Raw genomic sequence first — 17,962 nt, 5'->3', positions numbered from 1 at the left:
TTAAAAAAGTTTGAAATATCCAATAAATGTCGTTCCACTTCATGATTGTGTCCCACTTGTTGTTGATTCTTCACAAAAAAATACAGTTTTATATCTTTATGTTTGAAGCCTGAAATGTGGCAAAAGGTCGCAAAGTTCAAGGGGGCCGAATACTTTCGCAAGGCACTGTATCTGTCTTGGTGAGACAAAACCGCAACTCTTCAGTGAAGAGCACTTTTTTCCAGTCCTGTCTGGTCCAGCGACGGTAGTTTTGTGCCCATAGGCTACATTGTTGCCGGGGATGTCTGGTGAGGACCTGTCTTACAACAGACCTACAAGCCCTCAGTCCAGCCTCTCTCAGCCTATTGCGGACAGTCTGAGCACTGATGGAGGGATTGTGCGTTCCTGGTGTAATTCGGGCTGTTGTTGCCATCCTGTACCTGTCCCGCAGGTGTGATGTTCGGATGTACCAATCCTGTGCAGGTGTTGTTACACGTGGTCTGCCACTGTGAGGACGATCAGCTGTCCATCCTGTCTCCCTGTAGCTCTGTCTTAGGCGTCTCACAGTACGGTCATTGCAATTCATTACCCTGGCCACATCTGCAGTCCTCATGCCTCCTTGCAGCATGCCTAAGGCACGTTCACGCAGTTAAGCAGGGACCCTGGACATCTTTCTTTTGGTGTTTTTCAGAGTCAGTAGAAAGGCCTCTTTAGTGTCCTAAGTCTTCATAACTCTGACCTTAATTGCCTACTGCCTGTAAGCCTGTTAGTGTCTTAAAGACCGTTCCACAGGTGCACGTTCATTAATTGTTTATGGTTCATTGAACAAGCCTGGGAAACAGTGCTTTAACCTTTTACAGATCTGTGAAGTTATTTGGATTTTTACTAATTAACTTTGAAAGACAAGGTCCTTTTTAGAACCATAGAGTATATCATATTTCCCAGCATGCTCTATTGCATGGTGATTTTCAGAATTGTTTATTTTAATGTGTTTTTGCATGGACATTGATTGATTGATAAATGGTATGCTACACAAAGATAAATAACGTACTTTTTTTTTTGACCATTGAGGTAGTATCAGTTTTCCATTTTCCCTACCATGGCAGTCATTCTCAATGCAAATTGCGGGTGATAAAAACATCCATTTGTTGGATATCCTAACTCTGGCTGGATTCCAATAGGAATTGAACATCACTTTGCAAGCCAACATAAGGTGACTTATGGAGTTTTCGAATAACTGTTTTTGGGTATAACATGGCCCTCAATGAAAGGTGTTATGATATACTGTATGGTTCAACATAGCACCTTCTAAGACTGTACGGAAGCTCAATTGTCACCTGAAACAATTATCCCTCCTACTATTCTCCTGTCACTGTTCTGTTCTTCATCTGGCGATAAATCCATCAGATTTTCTATCACCACACACACCTCAGCCCTGTCCTGTCCAGTCCTGTCCTGTCCTCCCATACACAGTAATAATCACCTCTAAGGATGTGTAAGAGCTCTAATCCTCTGGGAACACACAGCAGGCTGCCAGCCGTCCCCTCTTCCCCCTCACCGTGTGTCACCACGTCCCTTTGCTCAGCTCAGCTTTGCTGGAGGCCTTAGGTTTATTTTTGACAGCCACATTGGACCCAACACAAAGCCGACTTGTAATTGACAGGGTGGCAGGAGGGATAGGGTCTAGGAGGGTGTAGGAGGGTGGGAGGTATCTATCAACCCCTGATAAATGTTCATTACAAGTGCTGTGGTTTGGTACTAGGAAAAAGTATTTCTGAACAGATATTTGTGCATGCTTGTGACTGCCTGTGAACTAGCGCACACATCTCTTTGGGTGTGTGTAATCTCTCATCACAACATTATCTGTTGCACACACACACACACACACACACACACACACACACACATACACAGCTCTCTGCCACCAGTAAAGTGTTTAGGGGTGTTTATTACTCTTTACCTCTGGCTGGCGGCTCTGTGTTGAACTGTTGTAGGGGGTGAGGTGGATGCGCAGGGCATGCCTGAGGCAGCAAAGAAACTTCTCTACATCTCTGTGGACTTAAGTACCGCTTCTATCATCCTTTCCTCATATAGTCATCATCTCCCTTTCCTTGCTATCCCTCTTTCGCTTTTTCATGTTTTTTAGGGACTTCAGTCAGTATTTCTGTTCTCTCTCTTCCTCTATACTCTCTTCTACTTTTCATATTTAGTCATTTAACAGGCACCCTTATCCACAGTGACTTGCAATCAGTGCATTGATCAACTAAAGGTAGGTAAAACATCACATATCACAATTATTGCAATTGTGACTTTCTTCAAAATAGTCCCTTCTCTCTGTCCTCCAGTCGTGCTGCCCCGTCGGCTGAGTTCTCAGTGGACCGTACCCGTCACCTGATGTCCTTCCTCACCATGCTGGGGCCCAGCCCTGACTGGAACGTGGGGCTGTCTGCAGAGGACCTCTGCACCAAGGAGTGTGGTTGGGCCCAGAGGGTTGTCCAGGATATGATCCCCTGGGATGCAGGCACCGACAATGGGGTCACCTATGAGGTCAGTGACCCCTCAAAATGTCACAACTACACGCTCTAATCTTCACACTCTCTCTACCACAGTGATTCTAACCATAACCCTGGAGCGCAAGCCCCAGACATCACTCACACCACCTACTGTATAAAATCACACTTCTTATAGGGCTGGGAGTTCCCAGGGTCCTCACGATACCATATTATCACAATACTTAGGTGCCATTATGATATCTATTGCGATTCTTACTATTCGATACTGCAATGCGATGTTCCAAACATACGTCTGCTGCAGAGGGACAAGAGAGAGCCATGACAAAACAACTTTTGATCAGTTCATGGAAATAAATGTGCTGAAAACAAATTGGCTCAGTATTTAAAAAGAAGATGGAGAACAAGCTATGAAGGAAAAATACTGGAATTTTGGTGCCTGTACAGCCGACTAGCACAAAAAGAATATGAAGATATTGTCAAAACGTATATACACTGAGTGTACAGAACATTAGGAACACCTTTCTATTATTGAGTTGCACACTTTTTCCCCCAGAACAGCCTCAATTCAACGGGGCATTGACTCCACTAGGTGTCGAAAGCTTCCTACATTTGTGTCAAGTTGGCTGGAGGTCCTTTGGGTGGTGGACGATTCTTGATACACATGGGAAACTGTTGAGCGTGAAAAACCCAGCAGCATTGCAGTTCCTGCCACATTCAAACCGGTGCGGCAGGCACCTAGTACCACACCCCGTTCAAAGGCACTTAAATATTTGGTCTTTTCCATTTACCTTCTGAATGGCACACACACACAATCCATGTCTCAAGGCTTAAAAAATCCTTCTTTAACCTGTCTCCTCCACTTCATCTAAACTGATTGAAGTGGATTGAACAAGTGACATCAATAAGGTACTATAGCTTTCACCAAGATTCACCTGGGCAGTCTGTCATGGAAGAGCAGGTGTTCCTAATGTTTTGTACACTCCGTATATATGTCAATATATTATTTTTCCATATGGACAGACTGGTTGAGGAGAGTCTATGACTGTGCTGTGCTGTGTGAGCTCACAGACAGACCTTTGGCTGATCCCTGGGAGTTCACAGACGAACCTGTTGAACTGTTACTCCCCTGTTTGATTTGGCTCGCCCCACCAATGACCTTACTCATATCAAATGTCTGGAGCCTCAGACACACTTACGGTGTACTTGGGTGGAAGAAAGAACACGTTGTGTAAGAACCGGTCAAGAGTTATGAAATGAGGTTGTAGAGTGTTTTATTATTGAACGGTGTCTCTATATTTTAGTGGTGTCTGTTGTTTCAGGAAGCCTGAAGTTGACGTTTAGAGTTGTTAAAACAGCTCCTGGTAACCTCCTGTAGTGTTCTCTCTCGCTGTGTGACTCTGCTCTCCACTGGTGTGAAACAGTAGGATGTATGTAATGATGTAGCAACCACATTCTGTACATTGTAATTGAATCAGAAGTTCACAGGTGTGAAAGATGTTGATCACCATAAACACAACAGCACTTTTACGAAGTGACATGTCAACCCTTCATGTTCAGACTAGTGGATGGCTTGTTTTCCCGTGCCTTCAGAAGCCCTGTGGCTGTGTTTGCTGTGTTAGCCCCCTGCTGGCAGACGCTTGCTGCAGACTAATGACAACAGTTTCACCACATAACCCCATAACTCACAGTGTCCCTGACCAAGATCGATGGATTCATGTTGTTTTAGTGGATGTGGCTTTGTGACTTGTATAATCTAGGTTTGCCAGTCTTAGGAGGCCGTATATTTTTTGTGCTGGGACGAGACTATATTATAGATGTGTTGTATACCTCCATAGTGCACATGAAGAGACCTATTGCAACCTTTCAAGGTTATCTGCAAATACATATTTCATCACTGACATCATGACACTGTTCCTCAATACTACAATGGAACACATATTGACATGAAAAGACAGTCATGTATCTATGTTGACTCTTCATTTGTGTGTGTGTGTTCTGACCTCCAGTCTCCCAACAAGCCCACAGTCCCTCAGGAGAAGATACGCCCCCTGACTAGCCTGGACCACCCTCAGAGCCCCTTCTACGACCCTGAGGGGGGCGCCATCACCCCAGTGGCCAGGGTAGTAGTGGAGCGCATCGCCCGAAAGGTCTGTTCATCCAATCATCTCTCTCCATTTCTTCCATTCCTTTGGCTGCTATATCTCTCCCACTTTTGTTGCCTCGATCCTCTTTCTTTGCTTACTTCACTTCCTATTTCCATCCTCTTTCTGTCTCATGCTCTACTCACTCCTCATGTTCTTTCCCTCCAGCTGTCACCAACACAACCTGATTTCATGCACGTCAAGGCATGTTTGAGGTTGGCTCTTAGATCTCAAAGCGGTTACAAACGTTTGATTATGTGCCTGTGTTCATAACGTTGTTTCGGTATACGACTCGAAATGAGAAGGTAAACTAACAGCACAATGGAACATATTGGTGCATTGAACTAGAGATGTCAACTTAAAATCTTCAGACACTGAGAGGAAGATACATCTTTTTCAGTCAGAAGAATGTAGCTTTATTTGAACTCCCTCTGCATTGTTCCAGTGTCTAACTGAAGACGTTGTGGGTCAATGCAGCTGTAGATATAGATGTTAGTTGTATAGGTGCAGTTTGAAGAGAACAGCTGTTGAACAGTGATGTAAATGTCAGTGGACTATAGCATTTACACAGCATTCAACCTGGCAGACTCAACTGGAATCTCTCCATCTACTCATAGTCAATATATTGATCCTCACACACTGAAGCACAATCCTACTATGCCCTCCGACGTACCATCAAACAGGCAAAGCGCTAAGATTGAATCGTACTACACCGGCTCCAACGCTCGTCTTATGTGGCAGGGCTTGCAAACTATTAGAGACTACAAAGGGAAGCGTAGCTGCGTGACACGAGCCTACCAGACGAACTAAATCACTTCTATGCTGGCTTCAAGGCAAGCAACACTAAGGCATGCATGGAAGTATCAGCTGTTCCGGACGACTGTGTGATGACGCTCTCCGTAGCCGACGTGAGTAAGAGCTTTAAACAGGTCAACATTCACAAGGCTGCGGGGCCAGACGGATTACCAGGACGTGTGCTCTGGGCATGTGCTGACCAACTAGCAGGTGTCTTCACAGACATTTTCAACATGTCCCTAATTGAGTCTGTAATACCAACATGTTTCAAGCAGACCACCGTAGTCCCTGTGCCCAAGAACACTAAGGCAACCTGCCTAAATGACTACAGACCCGTAGCACTCACATCCGTAGCCACGAAGTGCTTTGAAAGGCTAGTAATGGCTCACAACACCATTATCCCAGAAACCCTAGACCCACGCCCAAACAGATCCACAGATGACACAATCTCTACTGCAATCCACACTCCCCTTTCCCACCTAGACAAAAGGAACACCTACATGAGAATGCTATTCATTGACTACAGCTCAGCGTTCAACACCATAGTACCCTCAAAGCTCATCACTAAGCTAAGGACCCTGGGACTAAACACCTCCCTCTGCAACTGGATCCTGGACTTCCTGACAGGTTGCAGGCACAGGCACAGGTGGTGAGGGTAGGTAGCAACAAATCTGCCACGCTGATCCTCAACACTGGAGCCCCTCAGGAGTGCGTGCTCAGTCCCCTCCTGTACTCCCTGTTCACCCACGACTACGTGGCCAGGCACGACTCCAATATCATTAAGTTTGCAGATGACTCAACAGTGGTAGGCCTGATCACCAACAACGACGAGACAGCCTATAGGGAGGATGTCAGAGTCCTGGCCGGGAGGTGCCAGAACAACAACCTATCCCTCAATGTAACCAAGACTAAGGAGATGATTGGAAAAGGAGGACCGAGCACACCCCCATTCTCATGGACGGGGCTGTAGTGGAGCAGGTTGAGAGCTTCAAGTTCCTTGGTGTCCACATCACCAATAAACTAGAATGGTCCAAACACACCAAGAGAGTCGTGAAGAGGGCACAACAAAGCCTATTTCCCCTCAGGAAACTAAAAAGATGTGGCATGGGTCCTCAGATCCTCAAAAGGTTCTACAGCTGCAACATCGAGATCATCCCTGCCTGGTACGGCAACTGCTCGGCCTCCGACCGCAAGGCACTACAGAAGGTAGGGGGCCTCTACACCAGGCGCTGTCAGAGGAAGGCCCTAAAAAGACCCCAGCCACCCCAGTCATAAACTGTTCTCTCTAGTCTAGGACCAAAATGTTTCTCAACTGCTTTTACCCCCAAGACATAAGAGTCCTGAACAGGTAATCAAATGGCTACCGGTCTTTTGGCATCCCCCCCCCCCCCCCCCCCCCCCAACCCCTCTGTTAAGCTGCTGCTACTCTCTGTGTATCATATATGCATAACCATATCTACATGTACATACTACCTCAATTAGCCCGACTAACCGGTGCATGTATATAGCCTCGCTGCTGTTATTTTTCACGGTCTTTCTACGGTTGTTTTTTTATTTCTTTACTTATCTATTGTTAACCTAATACCTATTTTTTACTTAAAAATCGCACTGTTGGTTAGGGCCTGTAAGTAAGCATTTCACTGTAAGGTCTACCTACACCTGTTGTATTCGGCGCACGTGACAAATAAACTTTCATTTGATATGGAATCGCACACACACAGCAACCCCCCCCAGCAACCCCCCCAGCCTCACACACACAGCAACCCCCCCAGCCCCACACACACAGCAACCCCCCCAGCCCCACACACACAGCAACCCCACCAGCCCCACACACACAGCAACCCCCCCCAGCAACCCCCCCAGCCTCACACACACAGCAACCCCCCCCAGCAACCCCCCCAGCCCCACACACACAGCAACCCCACCAGCCCCACACACACAGCAACCCCCCCCAGCCCCACACACACAGCAACCCCCCCAGCCCCACACACACAGCAACCCCCCCAACCCCACACACACAGCAACCCCACCAGCCCCACACACACACCCTATCACTCTGATCGTTTGTCACTTGCCCTAAGCAGGCCTCTGTTGTTATGACAGCTGAATGCCATTATCAGCATGTCCCCATATCACCTTAAATAACTAAATATGCTAGCTAGATAGCGACAACGTGTATCTGTGAGCTCCAGCGAAGGTGAGAGGATGTATCAGCTGACCTCCCTGTTTACCCCCTTCTTTGTCTGATAGCCACCAGAGGCAAACGGAGGATCTTATCACAACAGAGTAGTATGTATTCCACAACGCAGGCCTGTGTTTGTCTGTCCGCAGGGAGAGCAGTGCAACGTTGTGCCTGATAACGTGGATGACATTGTGGCTGATATCGCCCAGGAGGAGAAAGAGGAAGGTCTGTGTCTCTCTTTATCTCTCTCTCCCCTCTGTGTCCCTGTATCTCCCCAACTCTGCCAACAAAGGTTGTAACAGAGGAGCGATAAGCAAGAGAGAGGAGAAAGGCATGTCTCTTGCTCTCTCTCATTCTCCCTCTGCCCGTCTCCGGGAGTGTGAGATTAGAACCAGAGCTTGAGAAACAGTTGAATTAGTTAACCCAGCATAATCGTCCTCCATGTTGCCTCTCTCTCTCTTTCTCTCTTTCTCTCTCTTCCTCTAAACCCTCCCCTCCTCTGCCACCCTTTCTCCCCCTCCATCCCTCTCTCTGTCTTGCTGTCTCTCTCGTTCCCACTTTCCCTCCCTCCAGACGACACTCCAGAGACATGCATCTACTCCAACTGGTCTCCCTGGTCAGCCTGCAGCTCAGCCACCTGTGACAAGGGCAAGAGGATGAGACAGAGGATGCTGAAGGCCCAGCTGGACCTCAGTGTACCCTGTCCTCACACCCAGGACTTTGAGCCCTGCATGGGGCCTGGCTGCAGCGACGAGGGTCAGTATGTTGGATGTACTAGGCAGCTCATGTGACATGGCAGGGTTTCGAACAAAGGTTAACCTCAGATTTACAAGCTGATATATTAACCACCCCCGTTACACAAATGTATATTGACATGAACTCATATAGTGCAATACAATCTAGGATACAATCTGGAAATGTGTATTTCTTGTTGCTGTCTTGGTGTATAAACACCCATCTAAAAACAAACTTCACCATCCGACCAAGTCCCTGTATGAGCTCTAGGAGCTTTATTAGTGTGGATGTCATCTTTGTTAGCATTTCATAGGTTATTGTAAAGAGTCAGACAGGGAAAGGTAAAATCTGGTTTACTGTAGGTCTTTATTGGTGTTGGGTCATCGATAAAGCCCCCAGCTCGTTTGTAGCTCAGCCAATAAAGTTGTAGCAGCATAGAGGTGAGAGGGACACTGTGTTTCTGAGACAAGCCTATAAAATGTGTAATGGGCTAAAGCTGCTGGGAGGCCACAGTGGATACTAAGGCTTTATTAAAAGACATATAACAAGTTATGAGAATACACACAGCGGCGTCACGTCTTTGCTGCTTGCAGTGAAAGACTAATGAATAAAAAAATAGGCTTGGGATGTGTGTGTGTGTGTGGGGGGGGTGTAAGGGTCCCGTACACACACACATGGGCTCTTATTCATGATATGCTTATTAATAATGATTCATTAATGATTTGCTCATCTTATTAATGATGAGCTGCTTTATTGAGCAGAATTGAATGAGTCTTTCAGTCTGGAGAGGGAGGGTTTTAGATATAAATCCATGTGAGTCTCACCCAGAACGGCTCTTATCCTCCCTCCCTCCCACCTGAACATAATGCAACATCAGCAGGGGGTTGTTTTTAATGAGGAGAAACATTTCTGTTGCATAAATGTGTTCACAGCTCATGCATTTTCAAAGCTCTTGCGTAACACTGTGGGTACAGGCATACTGGTACAAGCTTTTGGGTAACACTGAGTACAGGCATACTGGTACAAGCTCTTCGGTAACACTTTGGGTACAGGCATACTGGTACAAGCTCTTGGGTAACACTGTGGGTACAGGCATACTGGTACAAGCTTTTGGGTAACACTGTGAGTACAGGCATACTGGTACAAGCTTTTGGGTAACACTTTGGGTACAGGCATACTGTTACAAGCTTTTGGGTAACACTGTGGGTACAGGCATACTGTTACAAGCTTTTGGGTAACACTGTGGGTACAGGCATACTGGTACAAGCTCTTCGGTAACACTGTAGGTACAGGCATACTGGTACAAGCTCTTCGGTAGCACTGTAGGTACAGGCATACTGGTACAAGCTCTTCGGTAACACTGTAGGTACAGGCATACTGGTACAAGCTCTTGGGTAACACTGTGGGTACTGGCGTACTGGTACAAGCTCTTGGGTAACACTGTGGGTCCAAGCATACTGGTACAAGCTCTTGTAATGGCCATGAGCTGACATGGATGCTCATAGACTCCTACTGTCTTATTATGATAAATGAAACTAACAGAAGGTCTCATGATGTAGATGCATTATACACTGGTTGATTATATAAAGTATGATGTGGCTACTAACACTGTAACAACATTAAAATCCTGAATGCAACTCAAATGCCATATCTGACTGTGACCTTCTGCACTTTGCCCCGACCTCTCAGAAGGGTCCACCTGCACGATGTCAGAGTGGATCACCTGGTCTCCGTGCAGCATGTCATGTGGGATGGGCCTGCGGTCCAGGGAACGCTACGTCAAGCAGTTCCCTGACGATGGCTCTGTGTGTACCTTGCCTACTGAGGAGAACGAGAAGTGTATTGTGAACGAGGAATGCAGTGAGTAGCTTTAACCCCTGAAATCAATGGTTCACAAAGTCATTTATCACAAACTTTGCTGCATTTACCCATGTTTTAGTTTTTAATCAGGTAAACAAACATTTTCCGAGGTATAGGAAACTTTTGATTAATCTGTGTATGCGCTTTTCATACTAACAAATCTATGTATTTCTATGCTGTAGATAAATGAGGCTCATTGTGTGCATCAATTCACAGTGGAAGAGCATCTGCTAAATTATTCAAATGTACTGTTCAAACTATTAGGATGATGTATAATTATGCCTGATTACAGGACAAAGTAATGCATATGTGGATTACGTTCTGTCTCTCCCATTGAACACACCCCCACCCCTTCTTCCCTCTCCCCTTCTTATTCGCTCCTCCTCTTCCCTTCCCCCTCTCCGCCTCTTCCCTTCTTAACTGTCTGATCCCCCCTCTCCCTCTCTTTAGCCCCCAACAGTTGTCTGGTGACAGAGTGGGGTGAGTGGGACTCCTGCAGTGCCACCTGTGGGCTGGGCATGAAGAGAAGGGAACGCATGGTGAAGATGCCTCCCCCGGACGGCTCCATCTGTGGGGCTGAGGTGCTGGAGGTGGAGAAGTGCATGATGCCAGAGTGTCGTGAGTAACACACACACGCACTCACACATACGCACTCACACACACACATACTCACACGCACGCACTCACACAGAGAAGCATAAGCAGGCTTATACAAACAAACACCCGCTCATCTGTACACACACCTGCACACTTACACACACCACAACAAATGCCAACTACATGAAATCAGATAGGCACTGTGTGTGACACTGATTCTGTGTGTGCACAGACACCATTCCCTGTATGCTGTCTCCGTGGTCTGACTGGAGTGACTGCAGTGTTACGTGTGGGAAGGGCATGAGGACGAGGCAGCGCGTGCTCAAGTCTCCTGTGGAGCTGGGAGAGTGTATAGAGGACCTGGAACAGGTGGAGAAGTGTATGCTGCCAGAGTGTCGTAAGGAACACACACACACACACACACACACACACACACTGGAGCGAACCTACTTTATTCATGTGTGGACACACTAACTGAAACAGTACTGCACATGTGTAACTCATGATAATGCTGATTAGTATCTTCATTGTGCAACCTAACCATCTGCTTATAATACTCTCCCTATCATATCCAAATGCATACACACTTAAAAGACACTTGGCTTGTTAGTGTGTACACATCTGGTTGACATCTGTGTTAGGGGTGCCCATAGACTCATCTCCAGCCCAAACTCTCCCAGATAGGGTTATCGTGGGAATACCCTGGTGGGATATTAGCTGGTTTATATGAGAGGGAACAGCTACCTCAAGCTGCTCCTCCATTGGAACCCAGAAGTGCCCATGTGCTCTTACATTTAAGCCTGACTTAATCGGTTATATACAGTTGAAGTGGGAAGTTTACATACACCTAGGATGGAGTCATTAAAACTCGTTTTTCAACCACTCCATTCACTGTATCACCCAATTCCAGTGGGTTTACATACACTAAGTGCCTTTAAACAGCTTGGAAAATTCCAGAAAAGGATGTCATGGCTTTAGAAACTTCTGATAGGCTAATTGACATAATTTGAGTCCATTGGAGGTGTACCTGTGGTTGTATTTCAAGGCCTACATTCATGGGAAAATCAAAATAAATTAGCCAAGACCTCAGAAGAAAAAAAATGTAAACCTCCACAAGTCTGGTTCATCCTTGGGAGCAATTTCCAAACGCTTGAAGGTATCACGTTCATCTGTACAAAGACTAGTATGTAAGTATAAACATCATGGGACCACGCAGCCATCCTTCCGCTCAGGAAGGAGACGTATTCTGTCTCCTAGAGATGAACGTTCTTTGGTGCGAAAAGTGCAAATCAATCCCAGAACAACAGCAAAGGACCTTGTGAAGATGCTGGAGGAAACAGGTACAAAAGTATCTATATCCACAGTAAAAACCAGTCCTATATCAACATAACATGAAAGTCCACTCAGGAAGGAAAAAGCCACTGCTCCAAAACCGCCATAAAAAAAAAACAGACTACGGTTTGCAACTACACATGGGGACAAAGATCATACTTTTGGGAGTCCTCTGGTCTGATGAAACAAAAATAGAACTGTTTGGCCATAATGACCATCATTATATTTGGAGGAAAAAGGGGGAGGCTTGCAAGCCGAAGAACATCATCCCATCCATGAAGCATGGGGGTGGCAGCATCATGTTGTGGATGGTGCTTTGCTGCAGGAGAGACTGGTGCACTTCACACAATAGATGTCATCATGAGGCAGGAAAATTACATGGATATATCGAAGCAGCATCTCTAGACATCAGTCAGGAAGATAAAGCTTGGTCGCAAATGGGTCTTCCAAATGGACAAGGACCCCAAGCATACTTCCAAAATTGTGGCAAAATGTTCTATGGACAACAAAGTCAAGTTATTTGAGTGACCATCAGAAAACCCTGACCTCAATCCTATAGAAAATGTGTGGGCAGAACTGAAAATGTGTTTGCGAGCAAGGAGACCTACAGACCCAACTCAGTTACACCAGCTCTGTCAGGAGGAATGGGCCAAAATTCACCCAACTTATAGTAGGAAGCTTGTGGAAGGCTACCCAAAACATTTGACCCAAGTAAAACAATTTAAAGGCAATGCTACCAAATACTAATTGAGTGTGTATAAACTTCTGACCCACTGGGAATTTGATGAAAGAAATAAAAGCTGAAATAAATCATTCTCTCAACTATTATTCTGACATTTCACACTCAAAATATTGTGGTGATCCTAACTTACCTGAGACAGGGAATTAATACTTGGATTAAATGTCAGGAATGTGAATAACTGAATTTAAATGTATTTGGCTAAGGTGTATGTAAACTTCCGACTTCCACTGTATATTCTAGTCAGGTACGGGACTGGCAGACACATTACCATAGGAAAATACTCTCTTTCTCCTCTCCTTTCTCCTGTTCCCTAGAAAATGAGGGAGCTAATTTAAGGGCTGTATTGTGAAGAAAGGGATTAAAAGGCAGAAATAACCAGCTTTAACTTCGGCACACATGTCATTGTATTGGGGTGAAAAAGCTTGTTAACTGGTCTTCCCTCAGTCTTAGTGAGGGGATAAAGCTGGCTGTATTATTCTGGCCAGCCCTAATCATCCTTGCAGTTCTTTAAGAATGTTCCCATTATGGACATAAGTCAGAGAATCTGTTTCTAGGCGATTCATATTGTGTTATGTTTAGAACAAGGAACACTAATGCAAAGTCATGAGGTGTATCTACAAGCTTTCTTCCCATATTAACTCTTCACCTTTCTTACTACACCCTATCCCCTTCTTCATTATCTCCCATCCCCCCTCTCTTCTGTCTCTCTTACTCCCTCTCTCTCTCTCTGTCTCTCTGTACAGCGACAGACTGTATGGTGTCAGAGTGGACGGAGTGGTCTGAGTGTAACAAATCCTGTGGTAAAGGTCACATGATAAGGACACGCATAGTGAAGCTGGAGCCCCAGTTCGGAGGGGACTCGTGTCCCGAGACAGTACAGAGGAAGAAGTGTAAGATCAGGAAGTGTAACCGCGATGATGGCCAGGGCCAGGTCAACAGCGACGAGAAGAAACGACGCAAGGAGGCGAGGGAGAAGAGGAGGAGCAAACAGGGGGGTCCACAGGGGGAGGAGACCATGTCACCTGCTGAACACCCAGGTTGGTGGGACTCATTATCACCACCATAACCATTGTTAGCAGCAGTGTTATAGTCAATAACATTTGCATCATCATCAACTATGTAATCATCATCACTGTCATCACATATCATAGTAAGCTAAATTATAGAGTGTGGATACATGCACACAATAGTATGATTATTGTAGATAGTCAGATGAATATAATAGTTTGATTAAAACGTTTACATGCAATGCAAGAAGAACGATTTCCATTATAACTATGTTTACATGCAATGCAAGAAGAACGATTTCCATTATAACTATGTTTACATGCAATGCAAGAAGAACGATTTCCATTATAACTATGTTTACATGCAATGCAAGAAGAACGATTTCCATTATAACTATGTTTACATGCAATGCAAGAAGAACGATTTCCATTATAACTATGTTTACATGCAATGCAAGAAGAACGATTTCCATTATAACTATGTTTACATGCAATGCAAGAAGAACGATTTCCATTATAACTATGTTTACATGCAATGCAAGAAGAACGATTTCCATTATAACTATGTTTACATGCAATGCAAGAAGAACGATTTCCATTATAACTATGTTTACATGCAATGCAAGAAGAACGATTTCCATTATAACTATGTTTACATGCAATGCAAGAAGAACGATTTCCATTATAACTATGTTTACATGCAATGCAAGAAGAACGATTTCCATTATAACTATGTTTACATGGACACATCTGAAATCAGGCTACCTGATGGCACTCTGAGAAATGTTAAAAAAATACATTTAAAGAAGTTCTACCACGGCGAACATGTTATTTGTGAGAAGCATATTTGATTCTGAGTTGGGACATATAAAGTTTGTATGTGAAAACTACTTCTAAGACACGTACATTCAGTTGTTCCGAACACACGTTATTCGCTCTAAAGAGGGAGGCACTCGGCTGGTGCTATCACATTCACAGATCAAATACACCGCTGGCACGCCGATTAAGGTGTTTACATGTCCTAATAATGACTTATTTCTTTTGACCTTACCCCGATTAAGATGAGCAGAGGAATTTGTTTACATGACTATTGAATATTCTGCCAACTGCCATAATCAGTTTAATATTGCATATGTGTGCATGTAAATGTACTAATAGAAAACTAAATCACAGTCAGTTTTGATAGTCAGTATCTTCAATATGATCATTGCTATTCTTTAACATGGAACAATTTTCAATGAAAATGTATAAACTGTCTCTCTCTCTCCTTCTCATCAGGCTGTAAGATGAGGCCGTGGTCCAGCTGGACGGACTGTACCAAGCTGTGTGGCGGGGGGATCCAGGAGCGGCTGATGACAGCCAAAAAAAGGCTTAAGAGCACCCAGCTCCCCAGCTGCAAGGACAGGAAGGAGATCCGAGCGTGTAACGTGTACCCCTGCTAGATGGACCAAGGTGGGCAGGACGGGGATGGGATGGGTACGGAGTGGGTGGAGGTTGCCCATAAACACTGGTGTGAGCTCAGTTGTTTTCCCCTCTGACAGTTCAGGTTAGGATTGGGGATTGTAAACTGATCCTAGATCTGTGCCTATGGGCAAGTTGGTTATGGGACGGAGCGTGAGGTGGCATAGTGTCACTCAATGATCCAATGCACTCTGTTTAGGGCTGGCACGGACCTTAATCTCTCTTGGTTTAATCCAGGGCTGAGTCTGAAGATTCTAGATTGGGGAAGGTACACTGGTTCTGTATACACCTCTAGTCAGAGGTTGGAAAGAGTTTGGCAAATTCTGAAATGACCCATCCTTCCAGGTCAATGGTCATGGTTTATTTTACAAGAAGGAAGGAAGGAATTCCCTTGGTCTCTTCTCGAGCCTAAAACAAACAGCCATTTTGAGAGAGGATCTAGGCTAGGCTTCCCCAAATAACGCCTAGCCTATGATGAACCTGACTGATTTCCCTCTGTGTGTACAATAAACTAGCTCTGTTACATATAGAATTCTTCTGCAAGATTACTGTAAACTTGTTGTGGTATAATATTCTTGAATAATGATAATGATGAAAACACCAATTGATTTAATAAGCGATAGTACTGTTAGGCTATATCCTGTAGTATCCTCTTTGGCAGTGTATATTATCCCAGAACTTAAAGCACAGTTACCCAGCCATTCCAGCATTTTATAATCCTTCAGAAAAAAAATATGTTTCTAGGATCAAGAAATCTCCTGTATGACTTTATACTCAGCTGTACTACTGTTCATGTAGACACACCGCAACGGAAATCTCTATGATTTTGTGCATTGTTATTATAAGATCATTTTATTTTTTTTGCTGTGGATTTTTTGATAACAATATCACCCAAGAGTCTTACCCAAGTCTTGTGTAGGTGTTTTTTACGTGTCTTTACGTGTCTTTTTCCTCTGCTCCTCTAACATATTAATATTTTGGAATATATCACCTTTACAATAAAAGTAAATGTTAGAAATGTCATCTGGATGTTTATTTATGTTTGAATACCATTTAAATTGAGGTAAATGTTTACATACAATACATAAACCAATGCATGTCATACTCTTGGCCACTAGATGGAGACTATAAGCTGATTAGAAGTGAGTTCTTTTTGGTTTGACAGGTGGAGTCAGTACACCAGTAGGTGCCATCTAAGCCTGTGCTATTTCAATACACTTTGGTCATACATAGTACTGTAACAGCATACTTGATTATCATGAACCCTTTTTCTCAACCCATAACCAGAGATATGTGAATGTCTAGGCAGGAAGCTGCATAAGCAGCACAGTAACACTGGTCTGCAGAAGGGTGCGCTTCCTGGTGATGCAGTACATACACACATTGACCAGACGGTGGCAGAAGTTACCTATTTAGTGTTGAGCCTTGAAGTGTTGAGGGTTTTCTTTTTTTTTGCCTTCGAGGCAACACTGTGATTAGTGCTGAGTGTGTGTAAAAGGTCCACATATTAGGCCACTTCACTCTGTCAGAAATGTATGGAAATCCAACATCAGTCTCATACAGTGAGACATGTGCCTCGTCACATCAACGTTTGGACCTAGACACAGTCATGAGGGCCATGTTCAGTATCCAAACATTAGGAAACGCTGTAGATAGAAATGTCATGAGTAGAGCTGATATGATTCCTTATTCTACATGTCAGAGAGGCATGTTTGTTCTACATGCTATATTTCTACATGCTATCTGAAAGTTGTACAACGATGTGCCATGCTGAATGCACCCAGGTTGCTCATAGTCTGAGCTCATCTTCTAAAGATTTTCACAGTGACACAATTAGGGACAGTTAGTTGCCAGCTTTGCTCATTAAAGCAACATGCTTTGGTTTCAATTTGTGTCTCCATTAAGTAGTATTTCACTTAAACCAAGCAGAGTAAAATAGAGGGGAAATAATTGAACAGAGATGTCATGTACTGGCGGCCATCTTGAGGAACATATTCAAATTAGTCTGACTCGACCTTTGACAGTCTGAGGGATATGATGGTGTCCTATGGGTGGTGGAATTCAGAGGGAAAAGGTGAATAATGCAACACAAACACACTTTACAATGATAAGCACAATGCCATAACAACCACACATTAGGTTCACACTGCAGCTTTGGGAGATTTCCAACATGAATTGTCAAGGTGATATCTGCTGAAATATACATTAAATATCCATGGTGGCTAAATGTGGCTAAATGGGAGAAGAGAGATGTGAGATAAAGAGTTGCATAAGATCGTTGATGCTGGTGATATGTGTGTGCGCGTGAGTGTTTGCATGTATGTGTGAGTGAGTGAGTGAGTGAGTGAGAATGCAGCACACGGCGACTCGCCTCAAAGCGCTGCCCCCGGGACCTCACCAGGCGTTGTTTTTTGCATTCACTGTTGCCACAGCAACCACTCACAGCAGATCATAAGCAGCTCTCCAGGACTCGCCACTGCGGGCCTATTTGAAACGTTGCCCACAGTAAATAGGGGCGGTGCTACAGCTTTACACACACAGACTGGGGGCAGTGCAGTGGTCGACTGTGTGGGAGTGTTCCAGAGTACCCAGAAGGCATCCATCAACATGAACTGTCT

The 17,962-nt window shown here is 44.6% G+C and overlaps 1 protein-coding gene across 2 annotated transcripts in view; it reads left to right on the top strand.

The window, feature by feature from the left end:
• The window catches only part of LOC109895351 (spondin-1), a 169,144-nt gene extending 152,777 nt beyond the window's left edge, over nt 1–16,367 (top strand). The window contains exons 9-17 of one of the 2 annotated variants that reach the window (XM_020488979.2): nt 2,325–2,526; nt 4,499–4,639; nt 7,760–7,835; nt 8,184–8,366; nt 10,035–10,205; nt 10,656–10,823; nt 11,035–11,199; nt 13,620–13,913; nt 15,162–16,367. In XM_020488979.2, the coding sequence (XP_020344568.2) occupies nt 2,325–2,526; nt 4,499–4,639; nt 7,760–7,835; nt 8,184–8,366; nt 10,035–10,205; nt 10,656–10,823; nt 11,035–11,199; nt 13,620–13,913; nt 15,162–15,325 (1,564 nt within the window). In that variant the 3' untranslated portion in view covers nt 15,326–16,367. Of the gene's footprint in view, nt 1–2,303; nt 2,527–4,498; nt 4,640–7,759; nt 7,836–8,183; nt 8,367–10,034; nt 10,206–10,655; nt 10,824–11,034; nt 11,200–13,619; nt 13,914–15,161 lie in introns of both variants that reach the window. The other variant, XM_031831061.1, reaches the window with a different exon arrangement.
• Nucleotides 16,368–17,962: the final 1,595 nt, after the last annotated feature.

This window comes from Oncorhynchus kisutch, linkage group LG8 (assembly GCF_002021735.2).
Source record: "Oncorhynchus kisutch isolate 150728-3 linkage group LG8, Okis_V2, whole genome shotgun sequence".
Lineage (NCBI taxonomy): Eukaryota > Metazoa > Chordata > Actinopteri > Salmoniformes > Salmonidae > Oncorhynchus > Oncorhynchus kisutch.
This window is presented reverse-complemented; position numbering and strand designations above follow the sequence as displayed.